This window comes from Echiichthys vipera (assembly GCF_963691815.1).
Source record: "Echiichthys vipera genome assembly, chromosome: 6".
NCBI classification, from domain to species: Eukaryota; Metazoa; Chordata; class Actinopteri; order Perciformes; family Trachinidae; genus Echiichthys; species Echiichthys vipera.
In genome coordinates this window covers 12,093,478-12,121,416 of record NC_139831.1, presented here as the reverse complement: position 1 = coordinate 12,121,416, position 27,939 = coordinate 12,093,478, and the positions used below count along the sequence as shown (strand labels likewise).

The window sequence follows — 27,939 nt, the reverse complement described above, 5'->3', positions numbered from 1 at the left end:
TCAGATTCTCCAACGCCAACCTCCTAACCCCTCTCAGGGTCCAAGCACCAGACGCGGGGGGACAGGGCCTTCTCCATTGTGGCCCACTCTTTCTGGAAGTCTCTCCCCTCAGACATTCTCCCTCACTCCCCTCTTTATATAAATCTGCTTTTAATCTGTGATCCATCAGTCCCCAAACCCTTCTCATTATTGCAGTTGTAGTACATTGTTGTTGCTTATACTTTTTTCTGTCATTGTTGAGTGCCTAAGAGTATCTTTTAGAGCAATAAACAAATCAAATGTTTTATCATTGCAATGTATTATTTAAAACAGGAGCTATGAATTCATCTTAAACCTATTTTTATAAAATGCAAGCATGCCAGCAAGTGTTGCCCTGGTTGTGACGCCTTAAACCATGCACAATTGTGTTTGCATTTGACTTATGCTGGACTTCACTTACTTTTTCTTACCCGGAGTAAAAAGTTTACTCACTCACCCTGAAATCAAAGCTAATGACCGCATATTGTTGTTCCTCTAATTTGGGCACCCACCATAAATACGCTAGCGTCCAATTAGAGTTACAGGATAGTGTACGGAATCATGAGCTAATGTTGTCTGTGTATGCTCAGTAATGACTAGCTAATGCCATCATGTATATATATCCTGGCTAATGACTCTCTAATGGCATCATGGCTGTCTCTGTATTATGTTAAGAGGCTCCCTGCTCCAGTAATAGCCTTGCTAACTAGGTTAGCCTGTCCCAGGGATTGCTAATGCTAACTAACTCAGTTAGCCTGGTCCCACATGACTGCATGTCAAAAGCTAATGTCATATTACAGACTCTGTCATGGCTGTCTTATGGGAACTGGTTTCTGTTTTATCTTTTGTCCATGTCATCATAGGTTATGTCCTCTTTGTCTTCTTTCATCTACCCACAGTGTATAAATATGGCATTTTTTATTCAGCTGTTTTATAGAAAAACTGTTTCAATAGCCACAGTTTTTCTCAGGATAAACATAAATAATGAATAGAAAAACATCCCAGCTGAAGGGTCAAACAAAATATGCAAATAGTACATTTTAAAGCGTAATACTAAATAAACATGCTATGTGTGTTTCCAGAATGCTACGGAGCAACCAGATCAGCTGCATTGACAACAGTACATTTACGGGTCTGAGCTCGGTGCGTCTGCTGTCGCTGTACGATAACAGGATCTCCAGCATCGCCCCAGGAGCCTTCTCCACCCTGCACTCCCTGTCCACCATGTGAGTCTCATCTGACAGCTTTTCTCCTTCTTTCTGCTGCTTATTTTCCTGTTTTTGTCTACGCACACACACACACACACACACACACACACACATATTTGCACAAGTTGCTGTCTGGACCCTGTTCTCTTTACAGATGCTCTCTACCATTATCGACTAGATTGGTCTTGACCAAGGACATTTGTTATCAAAGCTAAATATATCTCGACATCTGCCACACACACACATACACACACACACACACACACACACACACACACACACACACACACACACACACACTGGAGAAAGAGCATCTTCTGTATCTTCCTAAAGATGGAAACACCTGCTGCAACCAAGACATTCTTGGCATAGGACAGTTGGGCCTCATGCCAAAGAACAATTCATTTGATGTTGGTGATGATCCAGATCTTTGATTTCCAGTTAGTGTTTGACCATAATATGAAATTATCCATATTAAATTATAGGTTTACAACAAGAAACATATATTAACATACATTTTGCACATAAAGTTTTCAGTATTTTCGGTCTGTAATGCTGCTACTCAGTTCTTACAGATTAATTTACCTCTTTGACTTTCTATGTGTTCTATTATATTGGTTTATATTAGAATTGGGATTAGCATAGAGTTAAGAAAAACATTTAATGTAACCTATGTAAGGTCCTCATAAGGACACAAGTTCAAGGGCTTGAGTGTGGTTTCAGCTATTTGAACTTTAGTTTCTGCAGTTAAGTGAGTTTGAAGGTAGATTGTGTGTGTGTGTGTGTGTGTGTGTGTGTGTGTGTGTGTGTGTGTGTGTGTGTGTGTGTGTGTGTGTGTGTGTGTGTGTGTCTGTCTGTCTGTCTGTCTGTCTGTCTGTCTGTCTGTCTGTCTATCTGTCTGTCTGTGTATGATGTGTTTTCTTCTTCAGTCTTCTAACCACCCAGATGAGAAGGCTGTAAATAATAGATTTTTTTCAGCTTAATAAAACATTACAGGTTGATTTTTATATCCTTTTTCATACCAAGCCAAAAAAAGTATCCTCACATCCTCCTCACTCTTCCTTCTCTTGTTCTACCTTTTGTTCTCGCTCTATGTCCTGCTGTGTACCTGTCATCTTCGATTCAACTTTCTACTTCAGTCTTTTTGGAGAGTGGGTGGGAGACAAGAGAGGGACAATGGGGACGGTGGAGAGGGAGGATGGATGCATTGTTGTATATACTCCAGTTTGCTCAGTGGAGCTGTTTGTGATTATCACTACAAAAATGGACTGATACTGTATTCCCATCATCCCTGTCATTTTTCACTGTTCATTCTTTTTTCAGCACCAGTTTTTCATTGGCCTTGTAGTAACACTTGATTTTGTATGCAACACCCACCTGCTCTGTGCCTAGATGGGTAGTTTTTATTTCTAGAGTTTCTTTTCTGAACACTTTTTTTCTCCGTTTATTTCATTAAATTTCTCCCTTTCTCTCTAATTCCTTCTATTTCTAATATCAGTCTCCTATTGTAGTGCATTCTTTACCAATAGAGTTTGTCTGTTTAATTAAAAGATTAACGCATTGTTAAGGAAGGAAGGGATTTAGCATAGGTCTGGTTGCCAGGCAGCGAGGTCAATTCATTACAAGGAAATGAGGAAATAACTCGACCCTATCTATACCAGCACACAATTAATATCGTAGCGCAAACAGCAACATTCTCTTATAATAGTTAAGCGGACACAGTGAAAGGCAAAACGCCACTTGCACTTGTCTTGACCGTGTTTGGAGGCTCACCATCATCATTAAAGAGATAGGTGTGACTCGTTTCACAGTTTTCCACTTATATTTTCTTTTCAGCGTAAGGTAGGAATACGGAATGGTATTTTCTCAGTAAACTCCTCATACTGTTATAACATTTAATGTAACAGCACCACAGAGCCTTTAAAAAAGTAATCAGAGAAAGGTATTGAATATAAAACGGCAACAGAAGAAAATGTATTCAAACCTTGTGTGCAACTTTTGTCTCCCCCCTCAGGCAGTGAGTAAACACAAACACTGTAGACGTGCTTATGACATACAAGCCTGTCCTTACCACAAAAAACAACCTTATAGGTCAACTTATAATAACTCATGTTTACCTCTGGGGGCCGTAGTGATTATCACGGGTGCAAACGAGGAAGTAAGGTGATGTAGGTATAAGATCCTCAAACTCCACGTATGATAAAGTTCCAGGGATGAAGGTCGGGATAGATGGATGGGTCAAACAACCTTACATCCAGGACACCAGTGTGTGTGTCCTGTGTGATTCTGACTTTTTTTAACTTAACCAACTTTATTAGGGACCTAAATCCATGAGTCCATTAGTTATGTTTGTAGTGTAGTTTCAACTGTGAATTATAAGGCTAGCCATGATTTTTTACTAACCCTAACCAAGTAGTTTTGTTACCTAAACGTATTTCCATTTCACAATGTACACTGCACTACATGTCATGGTCACAAGCTGCCACCGCAGTAACGTGTTATGGTTACGTGTTTCAAACTGTCAAATACAACCGTCGTTTCGCAGAAGGAATTTTTTACTTTAATCCGTCCACCAAAGGAATGGAATGGCAAGTTTATCTGGAGCATCCACTCTAGAAACGTTTTTTGGACGCTTCTTAGAACTTTTCACTATACTGGAGTTTCTGGCGTACAGTACTCTTAGCTACTGCTTTGTCACTGCCCCCCCACCACCTGACCCTTTGGCTCTGGCTGGTTGGCGTAAAACATATCACTTCTGGTTGAAAATTGCCACAGATATCAGACACCACATCTCCGGTATGCTGCGTGTGAAATACAGAAATACATATTCTGTGGCGGTGATATGCTTAATCAACATTGTGTGAACCTTTGTTGGCAAGGGCTTGAATTTCACTGACTTTCATTTATATGTGAGAGTCCTGTACTGCAGCTTTAAGTGTACTGCCTGCCTAGTATGTGCTTCTGATGCCTTCTCGGCAACCATTCAGTTTAAATATGGTTCAACATAAATATTACATGAGCAGTGTTATAAAAGCAACAAAATGCAATGAGGGGTGATCAAAACGGAATAAAAAGTACAGATAACCTTTCTCTCTTTTCTTTTTTTCTTTCTCTCTTTCACAGTTTCTCTCACTGCCGCCTTTTACTATGCATTCTCTATCTCTGCTTTGCTTTACAAAATGAATACAAATATCTGATAACCTTTCCTATTTTGCTCTCTTTTGTTTCCTTTCTTTCCCTGCGTCTCTTTGTCTTACATCTGAATGTATTCAAGTGTATAGCTGACCAGAAAACAATAGTTATATCGATGTGGTTTGCACATTGCATAAAATTGGGAATTGTTCTTGAAATAAGTAGCTCCTAATCTCTCTCTTTTGCCTTATGTTGTTGTTTTTGTAAGCCACGGTCTTATTATGGGTATTGTCTGTATCTGCTTAGAATATAAGCATCAATATTTTATTTATGAGGGTAAAATTGAGGGGAAACATTTATCAACATCAATACATGAATTTGCTGTGAGGAATTCATTATATTGTGGAAACGTATGCATGCTAACTACAATGCGTCCAGGACTGGTGTCCATTTCTTTTGTTTTGCATTGACCTTGATTCAGTAATTTCCTTCTCTCTCTGCCTCTGTCCTTCTTTATTTTCACAGTAACCTCCTGTCCAACCCATATGTGTGTGATTGTCATTTGGCCTGGCTGGGCCAGTGGCTGAAGAAGACCAGGGTGGTTAGTGGAAACCCTCGCTGTCAAAAGCCAGCCTTCCTGAAGGAGATCCCCATCCAAGATGTGGCCAACCCAGACTTTACATGCGATGGTGAGTGTCTCTCTCTCTCTCTCTCTCTCTAGCGCTCTCTCTCTGCACTTACTCCACTAAATGGAAATAATAGTTCTTGCATATAAAACATTGCTTAAAGAAGATTTACAAAAAATATGTAGTGAACAAACACAAAAAAACTATTCGGGATTGATCGACCAAATTCCACAAAAAGAAGTCAGATTGCATAGAAGTCAATGAGAAAACGAGCCTATTCTCATTGATTTATTACCTCAGTTAACATTTTCCTATGAGTATATAGTCTCAGTTGCTAGTTTCAGTTAGTAAGTGGAATTCCGACGTAAAATCATCCCATGGTCTTTTTCGATACCTACACTCATCAAATAAGCTGTCGAGACAGTTTTTTTCATGTTTGAAATATTAACAGAGAGATCTGGTAGAGTCGTTAACAGCCAGATGTGGCTAACACTGATTTGCTCGGATGAAGGCATTAAAACGACTACCCGGCTTCACCTTCTCTTCCAGATATGATCACTATGATCAAGACACTGCCACCTTTGGTGTGTGAATGAACGGCAGAAAAACTGTAAAGCACTTCATCTGGTAAGGTGGAAAGGCATTATATAAATGCAGTCCATTTTTATTTTTTTTTAAAAATGGGTACGTCCTTCGTGAGACATAAAGTTAGGTAATGGGAGGATGGAAATTAAGACTCTAATGAAACTGAAAAAGTCCTGGAAATGTCTGCAGTGGAGCACTGAGTGGTGAGAAAAAAGGTCAACAGAGAATACTATTTATATTGTTAAAACTGCATTTTTACATTAGGGTTTTACTAAACAATGAGTGCCCTAATTGCCCTGGGGGAAATCAGTTGTTCTCAGAGAACGTTTGCTGATATCACAAAGAAATATAACGTCCTCAGGTACATCAGGTCATATTGCTTTCTACTGAACTTGACCGAAGTGAGAAAATCTTCAGTCCTGATTCTTCTCTTTTGGTGTCAAACTTCAATTAACAATCCCTTCAGATACGCATTGCAAAAAAACTCAGCCCTCAGCAGGGTATTGTGAGGACAGAATGATCAGTAACTACTGGCAAACAGCAGCCGCACATGACATCAACTTGTGGTACGAGAGTGACGTTGCTGTTACCGCGACGTTGCCTGCCTATAGCAACTCAGGCCGTCATCTTGGCCGCCAAGTTTGACGGCATAGACAAAGTGTGGTCTGGCAGTGCTGTCTATTACATCTTTGTTTCTCCTTTTTCTTTCTTTATAGCTTTACACTTTAAACTATTTTCAACCTATCCCTTTTTCCTGCTTTCCATCTAGTTCTGCCCCCCTCTCACATTTGAGTTTCTTTGAATTCATTACACTTTTCTAATTTCCTGTAGCTGTGCTGCAACCATTTACTGAAAATGAGCTTGGAAAGTAGTTAGCTGGGTTGGCTCGAATAAGGAAACTAAAGGTATCAGATCTTAATATTCATTCATGGATCTTGCACACACACACACACACACACGCACACACAGAGATCTACCTTTAAACTCACTCAACTGCAGAAACTAAATTTCAAATGGCTGATACCACACTCAAGCCCTTGAACTTGTGCCCTTATGAGGACCTTACATAGGTTACATTAAATGTTTCTTAACTCTATGCTAATCCCAATTCTAATACAAACCAACATAAAACAACTCATAGAAAGTAACAGAAGTAAATTAATCTGTAAGAACTGAGTAGCAGCATTTCAGACTTAAAATACATAAAATAATATGTGCAAAAGGTATGTTAATATATGTTTCTTGTTGTAAACCTACAATTTAATAAGGATTATTTCATATTATTGACAAACACTAACTGGAAATCAAAGATCTGGATCATCACCAACATCAAATGAATTGTTCTTTGGCACAAGGCCCAACTGTCCTCAAAGGTTTGAGATACCCTGCTGGCAGTCAGACAAACAAACTACCAAACAGGGATAACATAGCCTGCTGGCGACGGTTAAAACTCCGCACTCCAAAGGTATAAATCTCAAACCTCAAAAGAATAGAAGCAGAAACAGACACAGACACAACATAGGTCCTCATGTCTGGTCTATTTATAGATGAGTAAAATGACTGTTAAGTTGTCCAGAGGCAGCCACGGGAAAGGTAAAGTTAATTGAATTTGTGAGAAGATATTTAACGCACATTTAGATGTTAGTTCAATCAGCCAACTGTGGAGTGAGCCAGCCCACGGCTACACCTCCCTGTGGACTCAGTGGCTACACACATCAGATTAGACACACATATAAACTTGCACTCACTGCTACACACACAGACAGACAGACACACACACACACACACACACACACAGGCACGTAAGCACCCATTTGCCTGACATTTAGACATTAGCGCAATTAGAAAACTACAAAGTAAAGGAGGAAACTGCCATAACACAGGGGGAGATAGCTATTTAATAAACAAAATATGCACCAAACTCATAAACTCTTACACTGATGACACTGATCACTGCAGCTCACTGCAGCGCAAAAACAAAACTACAGACCCAAGAATAAACTTACAGTAGATGAGCATAAACTTGGCCTTTCTCATTCCCAATCTTTCTTTCTGTCTCCATGCACACAAGTGCACACATCCAGACAAACTCAGATTGCAGCTATGTTATGATTGGAGTGTCCAGTCGTCATATCCTTCATTATGGTTTTAATTCAGCTTGTTTTACATTTGGGACCACAGTTTGACTATTTACATATTGCAGTGCTAGATTAAAGCTGCGTGTGTGTGTGTGTTGTGTGTGTGTGTTTGTCCGTCAATCAAGGAAATGGAGGGCGTTTTAAGCCAAGAACAACTCTGTAGTGTGTGATCTTTCTTATCTCTGAGTGTTAAACGATTACAATCACTCAGATGTTTTTTTGTTCCTACCATATGTTCGTGTGTAAGTGTGTGTGGAACATAGCTTTATGGCCTGAGCTTTTTAAAAGTACAGCTGCTCAGTTTAACCAATCAACCATTTTTGAAAAAAAATGTTTTTTATCTCAAGACTAAAGGCATCAATTTAAAGACGAGAGCCAACAGACATAACGTGAAAAAGTTTGTCATAAAAGACAAACTAGAGGCTAGAGCTAGGGCCACAATAGCTGTTTCCCCCTTTGCTTACAGTCATTTTGCTATGCTAAGTGGATAGCCTCCTGACCCAAGCTCAGCTACAGTAGACGTAGAGACTTAGACTCAGACTTAGACTTCTCTTCATTGATCCTTTGGGATGACTCCCTTAAGGAAAGTGAGTTTCCAGCAGCCTACAAAAGGGAGGTATAAAAAAAATACAGTATAAGATAACCAATGAACTCTCAGCTAAATAAATACAGAAAGTATTTTTAAAAAAAAGAAAAATAAACAAAAGCAATACATTCTTAGATTGACGGTGTGCAGGGGGTGGCTGGCATTGTCCATTATGTCCAGCAGTTTTTCCAGTGTCCTTCTCTCTGCCACCGCAACCAGCGAGTCCTGTGTGACTGTGTGGACAGTTCCATGCCGGCCACGGAGCCGGCCCTGCCTGATCAGTTTATCAGTAGAGTGGTATTGACCTTCTAACTCTTGGAAAAAGTATATTCTCATTGGCCCTCATTTGTCAATCTTGCGTGAAAACGGGCGCAGATCTGAGCGCAGAATTGGTTGTACGACAGGACCCACGTGTGATTTATGAAACATTCGTATCCGACCAATCTCAGCGTACGAATGAGCGGGCCTTGATAAATACGGCGGCTGAATTCGATCGCCATTAACATGTTATGCCCTTAAACATGTTGGGGTGGCTACTGGCGGCAGTAGCTCAGTCCATAGGTGACTTGGCTGGGAATTGGAGAGTCGCTTGTTCGAGTCCCTGTGTGGACCATGAAAGCCCTGTTTTGGGCTGACTTTGTGCCCGACGCTTGGTTTCGCATGTTGAAGGAGCTGCGATGGACGAAGTTAAAATGAGCAACTGGACTTGGTTATTTGTTTAGTAAGACGTTTCACTTCTAATCCAAGAGGCTTCCTCAGTTCATGTACGCAACTGACCAGGCTGGGACTGGTCCAACTAACTGGTGTGGAGATCCAGGTATTTAACCTCTCACAAGGCCGATGATGTCACTGGAACCCTTGGTGCTCCAAGTGCCAACGTCCGTCGTTAGAGTGACAGTCGTTGGTGGGAAGTAGGTTTGGACTTTGTTAGTGCTCTATTGAGTCTTAACGACAGTCGTTGGAGTCACAGGAGGTCATTTGTGAACAGTTGTTCTTTGAGGTTAGATTGTTGATCTAACCTCTAGCCTCTTGGATGAGAGGTGAAACGTCTTCCTAGACAAATAACCAAGTCCAGTTGCTTTTGATTGAAATTGCTTTGGGGGACCATATAAATGTAGTTGAGAGTTCCCACCTACACAGCCTAAAATCATACCCAAAGTTTAATATCATGTTATTTATGAAGGACGTTCACATCTTGTTATGACAAAACAATGCAAGTAGTAGAGTTACAGATCAATGCAGGCGATTTTTCAGAGTTGTTGCAGGCCATCCTATCAACATCTGCTCAGTGTTTCTCCACAATCCTCTGAAAGGTTTTTATTATCACTGTGACCTGCCTGCAGGTCCTGAGCCAGACGTTGAACCACACCAGCTACTTTTCGCAGCCTATCGTAATTTGATATGGATTGTAAAGTACTCCTTAAAAGTGCTGAGCTGATTGGAATTGACCAAGTATCACACTTACAGTTCTATGTACCCTCTCTTTCTCTCTCTTTGTTCACTCTTTTCTCTTTTGCACTAATCTAGTCTCAACCTTCTTCCCTGATCTGTCTTGTTTCCATCTCCCTTTTCCTGCCACTGTTGCTCTTTTTCTCTCACGCACATCTTTCTATGATTGGTCTGTCCTTCTTTGTATACTTCTCGTCCCTCTGTTTCTCTTTGTCTAATATCCCACTCTCTGTCCCTTTCCCCTCTCTCTCCAGGTGCTGAGGATAATGGTTGTCTTCCTGGGTCTGGTTGTCCTGACGTATGCACGTGCACAGACGCCGTGGTGCGATGCAGCAACAGAGGGCTGCACTCTCTGCCCAAGGGCATTCCCAAGGACACCACAGAGCTGTGAGTTATGCGCGTATGCACACACACACGCGCACACACACGCACACACATACACACACACACACAGACAAACTCCAACACAAGGATGTGCATGTTCACTTTTGCTCAAATATACGGCCACAAAGGCCAATGAACACACAAGCAGACATGTGCATGCACATCAACAGATATGGGCATAGCATGCAAACACACACGGTCACACATTGCTGCAGTGCAATATTGATGCAGCAGTTTGCCCTCTGCTGCTTTAGGAACTAACAGACCATTTTGTGAATACACACACAAATAATCTCTCTCTCTCTCGCTCTCTCTCTCTCTCTCTCTCTCTCTCTATCTCTCTCTCTCTCTCTCTCTCTCTCTCTCTCTATCTCTCTCTCTCTCTCTCTCTTTCTCTCTCTGTGACTTGTTTATAGGCGAGTGAGTGCTGCAGGTACTTGTGTGTTTATGTGTGTGTATGGGTTTTGATATCATAAATCTAGGACAGAAAGACCACCACACCACAGTGAGATACCAGAAAGTGTCCTTGGGTTATTATGTGAAAAATATTTGAAAAATTGCTCTAAAGAAATGTATTAAATAACATTTTCCAATGTTATAAAACCAAAGATACCTTTTAAAAAGCCAATGCCCTTTTGTTATATTTAAAAGCATTGCTAGAGCTGTGAAGTTTTTTTATTTAAACTTTTTTTCTAGTACTAGGATGTGATGTTCTTTTCTGATGGATTGTTGTCAAAAAGTCTCTGACAAAAAAAAGCAAACATCTAAAAATGGTTAAAAAGCTTTAAAATATGGATTTCCATAGTATAGTATAGCTGATACATCTTGTGACTTGTTTTGTCTTTAAATTTCATGCTAGTAGGAAATGATGTAATAACGAAAGATACCAATATAGGAAATGTCTATAATGATTGTAATTATAAAACAAGGGCATAACAATGTTAATCGAGATTAGGAAATTCAGAAAAAAGTAGAAACACAGTCTCTCGTAGGGAAGGTGAATAATTGCACATACAAGCACAGAGAGAAACCCCTCTAGCTGTGAAATAGGCCTGCTCTGCGGGGTCAATAGCAGTGATTAGGTATTGATCAGACTGAAGAAGACACTCCATCATACTGTCCGCATGACCTACTTATGACCTAAGAGAGAGAGACAGAGCAGAGACCAACGGATCATAAAACTTGTGTGTATGTGTGTGTATATGCTTCTTAACTTCTTTCTCACAAACACAGAAGCATCCAGAGGTGAATATTGTATGTTTGCATTGGCGGCAATATGTGTTTAAAGTTACATGATGAGACTGTGATATTACTGCCAAGCAGCTCCACCACAGCAGCAGGTTAACACACCAACACATCTTGTCATCTTGGTTCATCTCGATTGGCTGTCTGGTGAATCTATCACAGTCATTTACGAATGCAGAAAGTGTAACATAGTTGTCAGATTCCTACCTGCACATCGGTGTACAGGCTTGAGATGAAAACCGTGTCAAAAAGCAAAATTTACTTTACAAAGACATCTTGCTTGGTGCCATACATAACCTCCCATATTTGTGTCGAGACATTTGACTCTGACTTTGTATCCCTCCCCCATTAATCCTCATTTTCTCCTGCTAAAAACATCAGATATTAAGCTAAATTGAAATTGACAACAAAAATCGAGTAAAGAATAAAATATTGGTCTTTTCTAACAATCGTTTGGCTTTGCTTTTTGTTAAGAGGAAAAGTCATTTTGAGAAATACATGTAGTCACTTTTTTGCAGAGAGGTTGATGAGGACATACCAATCGACTGGCTAGCTTAGCTTAGCATAATTTCTGGAAGCAGGTGGCAACAGCTGACCTGGCTCAGTCCGAAGTTCAAGGATATGCATACCAACACTTCTCAAACTCACAACACTTATTAGTCTTGTTGTTTATCTAGACTGTACTCAAACCAAAATGCAAGAACGACAACTTGTGGTTTGACAAGGAGTTATGTGCCAAAGTTATTTTTGACCAACAACAATAAGCAGATTCTTGTGGTAACTGTGATGTTGCCAGGCAACCACCAGAGCGACTACACAGAGGTGCTGGGTGGACGGATAAACATTGTTTTGAACTTTGCAGTCATTTTGCTATGCTAAGTGGATAGCCTCCTGACCCAAGCTCAGCTACAGTAGAGTGGTACTGACCTTAACTCTTGGAAAAATAAAATAAATTTTATTTTTAAGTATATTCTTATTGTGTTTCATTTGTAGATGATCACATCCACATAACACACACCTGGGTGGACAAAATACTAACTACATAGTACTAACTACTAAATATAAATGTAAATATGCCATATAAATGTTGGTGCGAGGTACTACATCTCATTCATCTTCCCACCTACAGAGCCTAAAATCATACCCCACTCATCTGCCTTCTAACACAGTAATAAGATAGTTGCAAACCCAAAACATAAATGTGCTACATAGCAATTTTCTCTCCCCCAAAGGCCTATTTGTGTATAAATATATATAATCCATTCTACGTTAACCATGCACCTTTCTTTGCAGTTACCTAGAGGGTAATATGCTGACATCTGTGCCCAAGGAGCTGGCAGGACTGAAGCAGCTGTCACTGGTGTATGTACCACGCGCATAACCTTGAACCGAATACACATATCCTTGTGCCTACAGTTTGGAAACCTTCTGCATCATACATCTTTTCAGGATGTTCTGTGTGTGCGTATATGTCTGTTTGTATTTACTGTATGTTTATATCTACACAGTGACCTGAGCAACAACAGCATCAGCACATTGGCCCCATTCACCTTCAACAACATGACTCAACTATCCACGCTGTAAGTTACCGTGGCAACGCACACACACACACACACACACACACACACACACACACACACACACACACACACACACACACCTTGTCATAAATACACACATTCCCGCCCATGTCTTGATGGGTTGTGTGTGTGTGTAAGGTTAAAAACCACAAGATAAATCAGTGTTTTTCTGGTCTTAACTTTGATTAATCTTCTCTCCTCCCTCTTTCTTCATATTTTCTCTCCCATTTCTTGTCTGTATTTTCATATTTCTCTCTCCTTTTCATTTCATCTTATCTTTCTTACTGCTCTTTTTCCAGCTTTTCCATTTCTGCCCTGCTTTTACCCCAAATGTGGCTTCACTCCTCTTCTTCTATTCTCTCCCCTCCCCTCCCTCTCCTCCGTCTCATTTCAAGCTTCTCTTGTATCTATCTCTTTTCATCTCATTGCTAACATGTACAGTAGTATATTGCCTTCCTATCTTTTTATTCCTTTCAAAATAGTCCTTTCACTTCTCCCCCACTCACTGAATGAACCTGCTGGATTTTAATCTGCTTTAGCTCCTCTTAAATTCCCCTCTTTTCAATTCTTTACTGACATTTATCTTACATACAGATCCCTTTCTTTGCTAAATGTGTCTCTCTTTGTGCTCCTATCTCATCTATTATGGGATTTTACATCAATTTAGAGGAATTTGTGTGTCCAGGGAAAGTACATTCGGTCTCTTCCAGCAACGCCTAGTTTTATATGCCAAGTGCAACCACAGACGCCTACTGTTAGCCTGCAGATAGCATCAGCGGAACACTTGCTGAGTTAAATGCCTTGCTCAAGGACACCTTGCCAAGAGTTAGAGGTAGAGAAAAGTGTTTCTGTTTCCACATTGGATTTTCTTAATGTTTAGATTTATTGGCTGTTTGGTTCCTTTCCATGACTTCCACGCCAGTTTTTGACCTGAAGTTGGAGATGAGAAAGATTTCAGTGTTTTTCCCCCTTTTTCCTCTGAGACACCTTTACGCCTCTGGATAATCAGTAATTATGATTCGGCATTACTCCATTGTAGAACGTCATGAGCCGAAACCTGCTGAGAAACAACGTTTTAGGCAACTGTTGTTAAAGGTACAGTTCACTCCAAATTCAAAGACAATTGTCCTCTTACCTGTAGCGCTTTTTATCAATCTAGGTTATTCTGATGTGAGTTGCTTATTGTTGAAGATATTGGCTGTAGAGATGCCTGCCTTCTCTTGAAGATAATGGGACGGGGCGCCTGTATAATGAGGCACAACAGTCAGCTTTTTAAAGTAGGATCATTGTAGTTTAATCATGTTAAAATAATAACTACATTTTACTCTGATCAGAATTCTGAACTTCAAGTTTATTTCCTTCACTTTCATTCATTACTAAACTTGTTTTTTTTTTTTATCAATTAGCAGTTTTAGAAGAGAAATAAAAATCCCTGTGGTGGGAGACTCTCAGCTTTGCCTCCGGCAGTTTTTTACCTCTACCTACTTGTTCTACTTCATTTGAAATGTGGCCTTCTTGTTTATTTCCCCTTGCTTCACCCGCAGTGGCTGCAGGTTCTGCGCTAAGTTATTGGAAATCTGCTGTGTCATCTCTCCTGTCTTTCCTCTTCTTTATCTCTTTACCTTGGTGCCTCTACATTCATTTTTTTGAATTCAGGGATGTGGTCTGAAAAACAAGAGAATATAATTTGATATGAGTACATCCAAGAAAATAATACTATGTGAAACATCATCCTGAGTCATAAACTGAGTGCTGTGACCTTGTTCATGCCCTCTGTCTTCCAGGATCCTGAGTTACAACCAGATTCGCTGCATCCCTGTCCACGCCTTCGACGGGCTCAAGTCACTTCGCCTGCTGTGAGTAGCTTCATCTTCAAGTGCCGCAGTGGATTCAATATTCAACACTCCCCTTTGCTAGTTTAGTACTGAGCTAAATCAAAGTTTAATCACTCCCCTGGTGCCAGGTGGAGTGCCATGTTAGGACCCGGTCACAAAATGAGCCACAGCCACCTAATCATTTGTTGTTTTAGGGTACTAAAAAAGATAAAAGTGACAATCTCTCATCTCCTCTATAATACTCCTTCTCTATCTGCATTAGCTGGCCTCCTTCTCCCTTTGTGTCCCTTTACTCTCTGTCTCTGTCTTTTTTGTTCCTCCACCCACCCTCTCTCTCTCTCTCTCTCTCTCTCTCTCTCTCGCTCTCTCTCTCTCTCTCACTCTCTCTCTCTCTCTCGCTCTCTCTCTCTCTCTCTCTCTCACTCTCTCTCTCTCTCTCTCTCTCTCTTTCTCTCTCTCTCTCTCTCGCTCTCTAGCTCTCTCACCGCCCAATGTTGTGTTTGATGAATTGACCTCCAGCCTGAGCTTCTCTCAGTCATCCATCTAGTTGTCCACCCTCTGTCTTACAAACCCACACTCCGCACACACACAGTGTACACGTGAATATTGCTGTCTGACCATCTTCTCGCACACATTCGAGCAGCTACACACCTTCACTGCTCAGTGACAGCAGAATTTAGCTTTGGTTCTTATATTCCTTCTGTAGCATTTTAAATTGTGAAGTTAATACCCACCAGTGATATCATGACGTCCTGTAGTACACCTGTACATCATAAAAGGTTTTAAAAAAGATTTTCAGGAGGGGTTAAGGTACTCCTTTTATGATCATTAGCATATCTTAAAATGTCAATTTACCTAAATGAAAAGAACACTGAGATTTGCACCTCTGTTCCAGTACGATGAAGAAAATTCACATATGTCAGCATTGTCTGTTAAGGCCAGGGGTTAAACAGCATCACCGATCTGTTTTCTCTGTTGTAGCTCACCTTAAATACAAAAAACACAGAATCTTTCAGCACCAGTGGTTTAGATAAAAGACACTTGACTGCCCCTGCAGTTATTAAAGACATTTGAGCTAACCACAGACAGCCTCATGGACTCACAGCGGTGCAGAACGAAAACACTGATGTATGAAACCAGCCGGCCCATTTTAACCCCTGGTTAAGGCCTTTGCAGACCAAGTTCATATTTTTAATGTGTTCTTTTTCTTTAATCCGTCATGAGATTAAAAAAAAAACTGTCACACTGATGCGTTTAATTACTTTATTTGTTACAAAATTTCCCAATATGCTCCTTCTCCCTCATTTCCTCCCTTGCTTCTCTCCACTGGAGGTTTATCTGAATGTTTGGATCAGGAGGTCTGCATGTGCGGTGGATCTCAGTGGTCAAAAAGCTTTTGAAAAAGAAACGCAGAAAATCAAACCTCAACGTGAACAAACCTGAAAACATTAATGATAAAGACAGGAGTCGATTGTAAACCTGAGTGACACAAAGTGAAGTTATATTGTGCAACAATTTCTGAAGAAAACACCAGGATTATTTTTATACAATAACGTGGTCCCAAAACCAGAGGTAATTGAGGGGAAAAAGTAATTTATTTATGTTGTTTCTTTATTATTTAACCAACTTGTTGCTAGAGAGCTACATTACAAATACCTCTATTATTCTCTGTAGACATTTCTTGTTTGTTCAGAAAGAAAAAGTGTTTCACCCTTTAAGGAGTCAGCTTGGTTTTTGGCCTTTTCTCTAAATATTGATTGTATCTCTTATGAGGCTTTCACCTGGCAGAAGTTTAGTTATCGCCTTTTTGTTTCTTCCTCCTTTCTTCCTTTCAGTTTAGTTGATGTTGCCGTAGGGACTGATCCCTCTCTGCCCCCGCATAGCAACTGGTTGCCAGGCAGCCATCACTGTCACTTCCTCATTACCCACAACCCCCTCTGGGCCATTCTAACGCGGGGGCTGTTAGACCACCATCCCCAGATGCACAAACACACATAGACACAGTGAAGCACACAAACACGTAAAGTTGCAGAGATCCACACACACACACACACAAACACAATCGTGTACTCTGCATGCACACCTACACACTGACCTGAACATGCACACACTGAATTATGCACACAAGAAATCAAACACACACACACACACACACACACACACACACACACACACACACACACACACACACACATACATACATACACACACTTTTCCAATAGCTGTGGTTTGATAGCTGTCCCCTGCGACAGCCCTTCGCTCTAATGGAATGTGAACTTATATCCAGCAGGCAACACACTCAAATGGCGAGACACAAAGGACACACACACTGTGCAGTCTCTGAGCACTTGGAAACAAAAGTTTCTGACACACACACACACATCTACACACACAAACATGTGCACAAAAACCCAAAGGCACAGAACAGAAATGCACAGGCTCACACGATACACATCACAGCCTGCAGTTTGTCCCTTTGACGCAAAGGTTTTTTTGCACACACACACACACACTATAGTCTGCCTGATGACCATATGAGCGGTTTATATTCCATTCAGAGACCGAGACAAACGTTAATTGCCCAACAATGATAATAAGCTTTCTGTTTATTTTGTGTTATTCTTTCATAAATATTTTATTTATTTTCCATTATAGAAGGGGATGATGGTGTGTCTGCAGCTGAGGAACCACAAATAGTTTAAATAATTTAGCATGCAGCTAGTCTGGGTTGGTGTATTAGCTTGCTGAAAATCTAGTAATAGGCAGCTCAGCTGTCATTTCCATTTACTTCTGATTTGATGGATATGAGGCAGTAGGTTTGTTTGGATATTCATCAATGTCATCTATCGGTAAGCCTTAAACGCAGCTTCAAGATTTGAATCTAAATATAGTCAGTTAGTAGTAGCAGCTGTGTTGATATAAATGCAGTCCTAGTGGCAGTTATAGTGGCCGCATTAGTGGTAGTATGAGTGTAAGTAGCAGTAATAACTAATACCATCCTGGACTGGAGTCAAAGGCCAAAATGCTGTTCCACATTATTCTCCTTGCTGCAAAAAAGGATGATTATAAAGAATTCTTAATGAAATTAATTAACAACAAATTCCAGTTAGCGACAGGTCAAAAGGTAACCTCTTGTATTTGAAACAAGGTCATTTTTATGTTTAATATTCATGTACACTTCTCTCTCCTCCAGCACTCTCCATGGTAACGACCTTTCAACCATACCAGAAGGAGCTTTCAACCACCTCACCTCTCTGTCCCATCTGTAAGTGCAGCCCCATATATCTGTCTGTGTTTGTAAGTGTCTTTGATGCAAGTGTTGTGGATTATACTTTCAATTGTGTGTCTAGGGCTCTTGGTGCCAACCCCCTGTACTGTAACTGTGACCTGCGCTGGCTCTCTCAGTGGGTCAAGGCTGGCTTCAAAGAGCCTGGTAAGAAGAAAAAAACTGCAACAAAATGCTGTTAAAATACCTGAAACCAAAATACCAAAAGAGAAAAAGTAGAATAGAAGTTTCTGTCTATGTCAATTAAGTGTCTTTCTGTAGGCATTGCTCGTTGTACTGGACCTCCTGACATGGCTGACAGGCTGCTGCTCACAACGCCTCTCAATAGATTTCAGTGTAAAGGTAAACCGTTTCCTCTTTGTTCTGCTCACTGCTCTCCTTTTGTTTCCTTACTACCACCTGTGTGATTGTGTTTCTTTCTGTATGCTTATTAGCTGTGTGGTAGACTTGTGACCAGTCGAGGGTCTGGAGTCTGCTTGGTGTTTATGTCAGTATCTCCTGTTTTGCCTTTCCATCTCTTCAAAGCACATTGATGGGAGTGTGTCTTTTTAAACGAGTTGAGTTTAATGAGATATTGAATGCACTTCAGATGCATTTTCAGACACAGGCTCAGAGGCAAAGATAATCGTATTATTGTGAGTGAGCCACTTTGAGTAAATATTACAGTTGTTGTGCAATTGCTGTGTTTTTTATATCAGAAAACTAACTTGCCATAAAATCAAAACCTTTATATATTAAGGAGTGTTGTTTAAAATAGTGTTTGGTTGTTTTTGTTGTTACCCCCTGTATCACTGACTAAGCGATTTGTCATTGATACAGCACGCTATCTTCTAAAAGATGATCGCCTACATTCATGGAATGGGCAACAAAGAAACCACCGTCCCCTCAGCTGTATTTCAGTTGTACAGAACAGCCAACCTCTAACATTACCTGCATCGGGTCTCCCCTGCTATCAGACCAGAGGGAAAATGAATTGAGAAGTCTATTTTTACACACAGGAAACAAAATACATCTTGAAAACCGTGATCCTGCACACACAAAGTAACTGTCACACAGGGGCATAGTTTGCTGTGCGTGTATGTTAGATGAATTGTTGGAGTTGGTGTTTCCGGAAGTAAGAGTATAGAGTAGACAGTGACTCGGCTGCTGAGATCAAACTGTTGTCGAGGTATAGAGGAACATCATATCATCACATTGAATCTTCTTCCTCTTGCTTCTACTGTACATGCCCCGGCCTCTGAAACAAATCACATTTATTGCTCTTCTAAGCTTTTACTTTTCTTGTCCTGTAAGGCCTTTTCTTAGCACCCCATCCATTAAATGAAGTATGTGGGAGCTTTTTGACATTTTTCTTTTTTCCCTTTCTGTCTCCTTATCTTCATCTCTTCTTCCTCCCCTCCCTTGACCGCTCTCATATGCTTCTGTTTCTGTTGTCTGGTCTCAGGTCCAGTTGATATCAGCCTTTTGTCGAAGTGCGCCCCCTGTCTGGCAGCACCCTGCCAAAACAATGGTACCTGTGTCTCAGATGCTACTGGGTCCTACCACTGCACCTGCCCATATGGATTCAAGGTGAGACACTAGATGGAGACGCTTATAAGTGGATGGGGGTAACCTGAGGTCCTTTTGCCTCTTAGCTGACACATAATGCGGCTTCATCTCAAAAGCACTGCAGTTGACTAAATATTAAAGGTATCACAGTGAGAGTACCAATCAATATTTCAAATGTATATAAGAAACTCCACTGTGCCAAATTATATCAGCTTTTTTATTGATTGATTGATTTGTTGTTAACTTCATCACCTCTACCACCATCTTTGAAAACAGTACAAATCAATCCTTGATAACCATTTTTGGGGGTTCCTCTGTACGCCAAAGCTTGTGAATTGTGGAATCCAGGCGGCACAGTGGCAGAAAATTGTTTTACTCTTGCTGCCTGATTGATGGAATTGGCTGCATGTGTGAACATTATCCTAGATGGATCACCATGCCGCATAAGCCTGTGGTATTAGCAGTATTATCAGGCTTAGTGCCGGCCTTGCATGCATAATGAATCTACCTGTTCATCAATAGAGAAATGATGACTGCAGCTGGCTGCACTGGGAGATATTGACCGATCAAAAGACGAATGTTGTAATAATTGTCAAGACCCCTGCGTTAGGAAAGACATGCAAATCTACTAGTGAAGGGGTGATTTGCTTTGTAGGAGTGTGTGTGTGGAATATATGTAAGTGTGTGCATGTGTGTGGACTACCAACCATTTTGTTTGCATGTGTGTGTAGAGATTCAAGCCTCTGTGGGAGTTTTTGTGTGTGTGTGTGTATGTGGGTGTGCTCATGTGGGTTTTTTGTCTGTGTGTTTAAAACGACACTTATGGTCCAGTGTGTACACACACCTCATAACCTTTGGGCTTTTACGGAGGAAAAAACCTTTGTTTCGCTTTTAATTAAAACATCACTTGCCAAGGTCACAGGCAGTGAAACAGGGACTGTTGGGAGCGTGTGTGTGTGCCGGCATGTGTGTGCGCCGGCATGTGCCCGCGCATGCTCATGTCCGAGCGTATGTTTTACTTTCTGTGTCCACTGGGACAACTTTAATTAAAACGTGTTAGAGGAATTATAGACGGAGCAGCAGAGAGCAAAGGAGGGAGAGACAGATCAGAGGAAGAAGTGAGAGAAAGTTAAACTACAAGAGGATAAAGTGGCAGAGGTGGGTGTATATGTGAGCGAAATACCGAGAAAATATCTAAAAGAAAGGAATATTTAGAAAGAGAGAGAGGTAGGAAGGAAGAGTAAGTGAATAAGGATCTACAGTAAAAAAAAGAAGAAAAAATGAAAGCGGGGAGGAAATAATAGGAGAAGGAAAACAAGAACAAACCTCTTTTTCTCCACTTTGATCAGAAGAAGTGGGTGTGTTGGCGGCCAAAGGTTTGGTGGTTTGAAATTAAAACTACAGCCGCGGGGCTCGGCGTGGAGGGAGAGTGGGTGTGTAGGACCCTGATACAGGATACAGTTCCTAGTGAGAGCTGTTTATTTAGAAAGCAGGTGTGTGGTGAGAAGAGTAACGAATCAAGGCAGTAGGCTGCGTCATTCATACTGTACATGTGTGCATTTGCACTTACTGCACAGTACATGAAAGCTGATTACTGTGATTGTGTGCAAGAGGGAAAAAGAAAGTAGGAAAGTAGAGCAGTTGGTTAAGACATTGCTGTGTTTATTTAGATTAAAAAAACAGAATCAAATTATTCAACCCTGTATCTCTCTGCAGGTTATTTTCTTTCACTGCAACTAAAATATTAAAAAGGCTGTGCTTCCACAGCAGAAAATTGGTACTTAATTAACAGTGCAAAAATTAAAAGGAGACTGTCTGGCTTTCTTTGTTTTACTTTTTTTTTTAAGAAAAATTATTTGAATACTGTTTCATAGCAACAAGTTCTTTTTGCCAGACTGCCTTACTCCTTCAGTGTGACGATATACAGTAATGCACGGCGAAGTTCACCAAAGATCCACCACCCCACTAATCACAAGTGTTACAACCATCTAGCAGGAGTTTTCTTATTATATTCACAAAAATATGAACCCTCGACAGCTTCCGACCCCCAAAACACTACCAACTGAATTCAGTAGTTAGGCTGGTAGAGGTGATTAAACACATGTCTCTGCTGGGTACGTGCTTTTATCCCTCCACCACCGGGCACCCAACAGTGTCTTTCACACCCTTAGCATGAAACTGTTTAGCTCAACAGCTTGTTGTGGCATGTGCAAGCATAGCAATAACTGTGCAAGAGAGTTAAATGTTGAAGTGCTGTCTCATCCGCAGGCTAAATTAGCTCTTTTGCCCCATTCCCACTCCGGGAAGACCCGCCCTTCTCTGCCTGTGATTGGCTGCTTAGTACTCGTTGCCTTCTTCACAGATTTGGCGCAAGTGGGGAGAAAAATAACACTGCCTGAGCGGGCTTGGTAGACGATGCCAGGTTTATTGTTAGTATGGCACACAAAAATTAAAAATGGCACTTCATATCAAACCGCCTGATCTATTATATGGTGAAAAAAATCCATCCAGAACTGTCTTTGTTTGAGTATGGAAATTATCTCTAGAAGAATAATATCAAAAATTCACTCATTAACTTTTTTTCCTTGTCCTCTCCTACAGGGTCAAAACTGTGAAATACCCATCAATGCCTGTATTAGTTTCCCCTGCTCTAATGGAGGAACCTGCCACATCCAGCCCGGCCATGAAGACCACTTCAGGTATATATCTCTAATTAATGGACGTGTCTTATATATTAAACATGTTGGAGCTCTGAAAAAGGATTGCATTAGCGTGAGAGTGTACGGAACCAACTGTCTGCCAGTTTTCAGTTCAGTTTCGTTTGTTTTTCAAACCAGCAACATATTTGAGTTTTCATACTGCACATAGGAGATTGGGAAGAATAAAACAAGAAAGTGACACTTCAAAGAAGTCCTTTGGGAATCCATTTAAGCTGTGGGTCAAATCTTATTGCCCTTCCTACCCTGCCGCCCCTCTCTATTAGTGGAGACATTTTAAAAACCTCACCCTGTATTCTCATCTAAAGGGAAAATTAACTTTACTCAGCCCCAGAAATATAGACAGCGTGATTAGAGTGGACAGTCTTCACTGGACAATGCATTACTCGAGATAACTTACTTTGACCTTATGATGTGTTTTCCTGCCTGTGTGTGTGTGTGTGTGTGTGTGTGTGTGTGTGTGTGTGTGTGTGTGTGTGTGTGTGTGTGTGTGTGTGTGTGTGTGTGTTGTGGGGGAGGATGGGGGCGGTGGGCTTCAGACACGAAGAGGGGGGACTTTTCACAGGAGGAACCCCTATCTGGGCTGCTCATTAAAACCTTTTGCCCTCTCTGAACTCTTTACTCGCTTAAATTGATGTTTTAAACTTCTGTCAGGATCCACATGTGTCTCAACTGAGTCTGCATTATTCTGTCAACACAGCATTCCCATAATGTACATGTGTAATTTATTGGGTGGTTACACAGAACAAATGATGCAAAGCAGTATGTAATATAATATAACCTTCATTTGATGGAGAATCTTTCAGATTTTACAATGCTGTGGTTTCCTTTTAATATTTGTGAAAGAACAAAGAGAAGAGAAATCTGTTGATGTGAGCATTTCGTGTTCACATGAGCATAGGAGCAGAAGTGTGAATGTTGAATGTGTGTGATTTGTGTTTCACTTCTGTACAATAACATGCCATGCCAAGCTAATTTAAAGAGAGTATTGATACTTTTAGTCACAAGTTTTTGCTAGTTTTGCCTACACACAAGTTCATAATGCAAAACTTGCAATGCATCTGTGGTAAAAAAACAAAAAGATGTGTTGCAATCAGTGTGATTAAAGTAAACATATACATGTAATTACCTCCAAATACGAATACTAAGAACAGTTTAAAATTCCTCAACAAAGCATTCCTTAACAATTCAAAAAATGTATCCATAATAAATTAGCTAAATTGGATTTAAGCTGATGTCAAACATAAGCAGACACCCATGGTCCACAATTCACTTGACCCCTTCATTCATCTGTATTCATCCAGGGGAAGCATGCAGCACTCACACTGCACTTCTCAGTAACCCCTGTTTCACATTCATACAGTTTCACACATTCACACCTGGGAGCTGCCCAACACAATCACAGTTTGACTCCCGGCTGCAGAGTAGCTCCACTGGAGACGCTGGGGGTCAAGAACCTCTCAGTGGCAGCTGTTGAAGCAGTGGAGAGTGGAGCTGATACAGGGTCTCAAACTTGCTTTTCACGCTTCTAAGCTTAATTTGGAAATAGTGCCAGGAGACAAAATATGACGTAGTAGACCACAAACCAAAAGTAATCCAACTTGTAGAAATGTGATGAATTAAAAACAGACTGTATACAGTATAGCAGGACTTTTTCATTCGGTGCATTTCTAACAAGAATCCATTAATTGGAACCAAACCACATTAAATGCACAATATTTTATGTTCTTTAAAACTCTTTGAAGGGCCACGGAGGCAGCCTTAGAAATAAAATCGCCTGGATAAATAAAAAATACTGTACATTTTGAACATTATAATTGCCCATACACACATGCAAGTGTATGAGTATGCATGCAGCTTGTCCCTGCCAGGGTCATCAGTGTCTCACTCCGTCTTTACCCCAGACTCATGACAAACAGCCACATTGATTGAAACAATTGTCATAAATATGTTAACCAGATTTGTCTCTTTCCTAGAGCCCTTTAACAAGGCCTTTGCCCTTTGTCAAGCTTTGATGTGCGTCTGGCCTTTAAGGTCCTGCGTGGTAATACTATTAGGGGTCTCTTTACCCTTTACAGATCTTCTCTTAATGTTAATACCAACACAGGTAGATATGTGTGCCCTCTGAGACAGAGAGAACTAGAGAGAGAAAGACAGAATGAGTGGGAGACCAGACCCCTTTGACATTTTAACATCCTATGTAATCAGTTGGGAATATTCACTAAGTCCAATTAGCCTTGGTTCTTAGCAGGAACCCATTTGTCAAAGTATATCCTTTAAATGTCAAGAACGGGATTTGATTGGTGGAGCAGTGCTCTCTGACCCTGTCAGTGCTGGCAGTCCTCTTCTCATTTGTATTTCTTTTGTTTCTCATGGGTAAACGTAATGTATTTTTTTCTTTCTTTCTTTCTTTCTTTCCTTCTTGTTCCTGCACTTTTTCTCTTATTATCCCTTCTCTGGCCTCCTTTTTTTTTTCTTCCTTCACTTCCTGTCGAAGCTGATTATGCAGACGAATGACACGTTTATTAACATAACAACTTTTACCAAAATAAGCCAGGCAAAAATGTAACAGCTCCCCAAGCCGATATTTTATTTGTTCAATAAAGTTTAAAGGAGCCGTACTCAACTTCCAGAGCAATAATACAGCAGCCAACAAATATTTTCTATGTAAAGCTACCGTGGAGTAATGGCGTCCTGAGCAGAGAGTCAAGTCACTCTCCGTCTGTGTGTGTTGTAATCTGTGTTGTTGTGTTGTTGTTGTTTTTTGATAGCCGATTTGGCTGTGCACATTTGTATTTCACAGTCAGTGGGAGCTGTGTGGAGGCAATCCCAGCCCACTTTGTTTTAGTATTTCAAGTACAGCTCCTTTAATCTATGATGTCTCAACAAGGACAAATCTTTTATGCTTCTACTTGGCATGTTTGTGACTGAGACAGGTGAGACAGGTGATACAGGTGTACTTTTTGTTAGTGCAGACAGACATCCAATTACATGTTGCACGGAAAATTTCCATTTTCCATTGTTCCACCTTTAAGCTTTTAGCTTTTTGTTTTTATTTCTTTTCATTCCTACTGGCCCACTCATACTGTTGTGGATACACATACTGTAGAACATTTTTATTAAGGGCTGATGCAGACCAGACCACAGCTAAAAGTAAAAAGTGTTTTGGGACTTTTTTTTGGCGAGAAATATGACTCCAGTGGGATGTTCATATTGTTCTGGCCCTGCCTGATGTATAAGTAGGCAAATGGATGCTACTATGCTAGCCATAACAACTTAAAAAACCCCATTGTATCCCTGGGGCTTATTTTGATGTTGAGTGTTTCTGCCCCGAGAGCTCAAAAACAGCTAAACACAGCTTTAAATATTTCTTTCCGAAACCAGCAGACAGAAAAGGTGGGAGTAACCAATATATGTTGTGGGAAAAGAGAGTGAGTGAGATAAGTGTTAGCCTGAGAAAAAGACTGTGAAGCAGCAAAGTTTAGATGAGGAAAGTAAGAGTGAGAGTGAAACCAAAAGGAATCAAAGATGAACAGACAGAATAAGTTTTACAGGTGCCAAAGGAATGGAAAGGACGGCGGATACAGCGTCTTTTAAATAAGTGTGTGTTTCTGTGTATGTGTGGGTTGATAATTGTTACTCGCTTGTGCTGAAAAGGCTTTCCCTGGCTTAATGTGTTAGGATGACCTTGCTGTAAAATGCTTTTCATCGAATAAAAGTGACTTGGCTCACTGATGTGTAAGAGAATAACAGAAGAAGCGAGAGTCGTGAGAGAGGGCGAGCTGTTGAGTGCAGCTGTGGTCAGATTTATCAAAGTTGGTGTGTGTGTGTGGGAGGGGATCTTTACCTAAAGGTAGTGTGTGTTTTTGAGTGATCTATTATAAGGAGTCAACTGGAATGAGATAAGAAGGGTGGGAAGAGAGAAGAGACATCAAGGGCTGGGGAGAAGAGAGGAGGGTGAAATTAATCTGAAGATTGGGAGGGGGGGGGTGAGAGGACGCAGGGAGGCGGAGGCTTTGATAATTTCTTCTGAGCTGCCCAGGTGGTAACTGTAGTGGCATCCAACTGGAGAGAAAAAAATAGGTTTATCTCGAGCGTGTGTTTTTTTCTTAACTCTGAGCGGGCTGGTTTTGTTTTATGGAAACTGGAAGAGCTTTTGCTTCATGTGTTCATTAATGAAACATCCCCCAACAAGAAAGATAGAGATGACATGAATCAAAGGACTGTATTTAAAGGGACGGCTGTTTTAGAAGAAGAAGACAGTCAGAGAAGGTTTGTGTGAGGCAGTTGTAGTTGAAAGTTGAAACTTTGAAAAGCCATGTTTAAAATTCATTTCTGCTATAAAATAAGGCATGAAATGATGTCTCTTGTCGGTTCCAGTGGTGTGTAAGAACTGCTGCAGGACAGAAGAAAAACTCACTAGAATACATATAAATACAGTTTTTTTTTTCTTTAAAGCTCCTAGGGGAGAATTTGAAGGGAAGTGAAGTCAGGTAGCTGATTTTTCTGGCTGATTGATTTCATTGTTGTGCAGCAGGAGTGTGTGCTCAGATTTGGCTCAGTCACCATCTTACAACGCATATTGTGTGTGTGTGTATGTGTAGCTGTGTGTGTCCACCAGGTTTCGAGGGCCAACGTTGTGAGATAAACCCGGACGACTGTGAAGACAACGACTGTGAGAACAATTCCACCTGCATCGACGGAGTCAACAACTACACCTGCGTCTGTCCACCCAACTATGCAGGTACACACATACTTCGACAAACCCTCTATTTCTGCACCCGGACATTTCTGAACAGCACCCCCCCCCCCACACACACACACACACACACACACAAGGCAGGGAGGGTTCACCAAGTCCCTGCAATACTATACACGCACACGCACACACACACACATACACACACAAAATCATATTTTCCACTTCACTGGATGGTAAGTTAGTAATGGACAGCCTTTTTGCAGTGACCTGAAACTGCTCCTTAAGGAGTATAAGAGCAATCGCAGGAGAGAGGAGGGGTTGACAGAGTGATGGCAAAGAGAGACTGTGTACTAGAGGGAAAGGGAAAAATAAACATAGCAAGGGAAAGGGTAAAAGAAAGGGCTGATAAAGGGCAGAAGAGAGAGAGAGAGAGAGAGAGAGAGAGAGAGAGAGAGAGAGAGAGAGAGAGAGAGAGAGAGAGAGAGAGTTTATGCAGCAAGTTGAAGCTGAACTGCTGACTGGGAAGTTAAGTTTTTATATCTGTGACAGTGTCCTCTAAAACAAACACACACACACACACTAACACACACAGACAAACACACACACAGACACACACAGCTGGTCCCCTTTGACACTGAGTCACTATACACACACCCTCACCCACATGCACCATGTCATTATCGTTGTTGGCATAGAGCAGCCTCTCACACTGCCAGCCACCTTACCACATACAGCCGTTACAGATACACACACACACACACACACACGCACACACACAGCTGGTTCCTTTGGCTCTGAACCTCCACTCAGCTCAGTGAACCGAGACGTAATCATCAGGTGTCGCATTAAGAGAGGACAGTCCTTCGCTAGTTGCTCAGCTTTCTCCAAACTCAGCAACCA

At 41.0% G+C, this 27,939-nt stretch overlaps 1 protein-coding gene across 1 annotated transcript in view; it reads left to right on the top strand.

Moving 5' to 3' along the window:
• The window catches only part of slit3 (slit homolog 3), a 258,744-nt gene that overhangs the window by 207,114 nt on the left and 23,691 nt on the right, over positions 1–27,939 (top strand). Inside the window, exons 18-29 of the mRNA XM_083915485.1 lie at positions 1,101–1,244; positions 4,884–5,047; positions 9,997–10,129; positions 12,665–12,733; positions 12,880–12,951; positions 14,736–14,807; positions 17,980–18,051; positions 18,137–18,219; positions 18,334–18,414; positions 19,517–19,641; positions 22,222–22,319; positions 26,942–27,081. Of these exons, the coding sequence (XP_083771611.1) occupies positions 1,101–1,244; positions 4,884–5,047; positions 9,997–10,129; positions 12,665–12,733; positions 12,880–12,951; positions 14,736–14,807; positions 17,980–18,051; positions 18,137–18,219; positions 18,334–18,414; positions 19,517–19,641; positions 22,222–22,319; positions 26,942–27,081 (1,253 nt within the window). The remainder of the gene's footprint in view (positions 1–1,100; positions 1,245–4,883; positions 5,048–9,996; positions 10,130–12,664; positions 12,734–12,879; positions 12,952–14,735; positions 14,808–17,979; positions 18,052–18,136; positions 18,220–18,333; positions 18,415–19,516; positions 19,642–22,221; positions 22,320–26,941; positions 27,082–27,939) is intronic.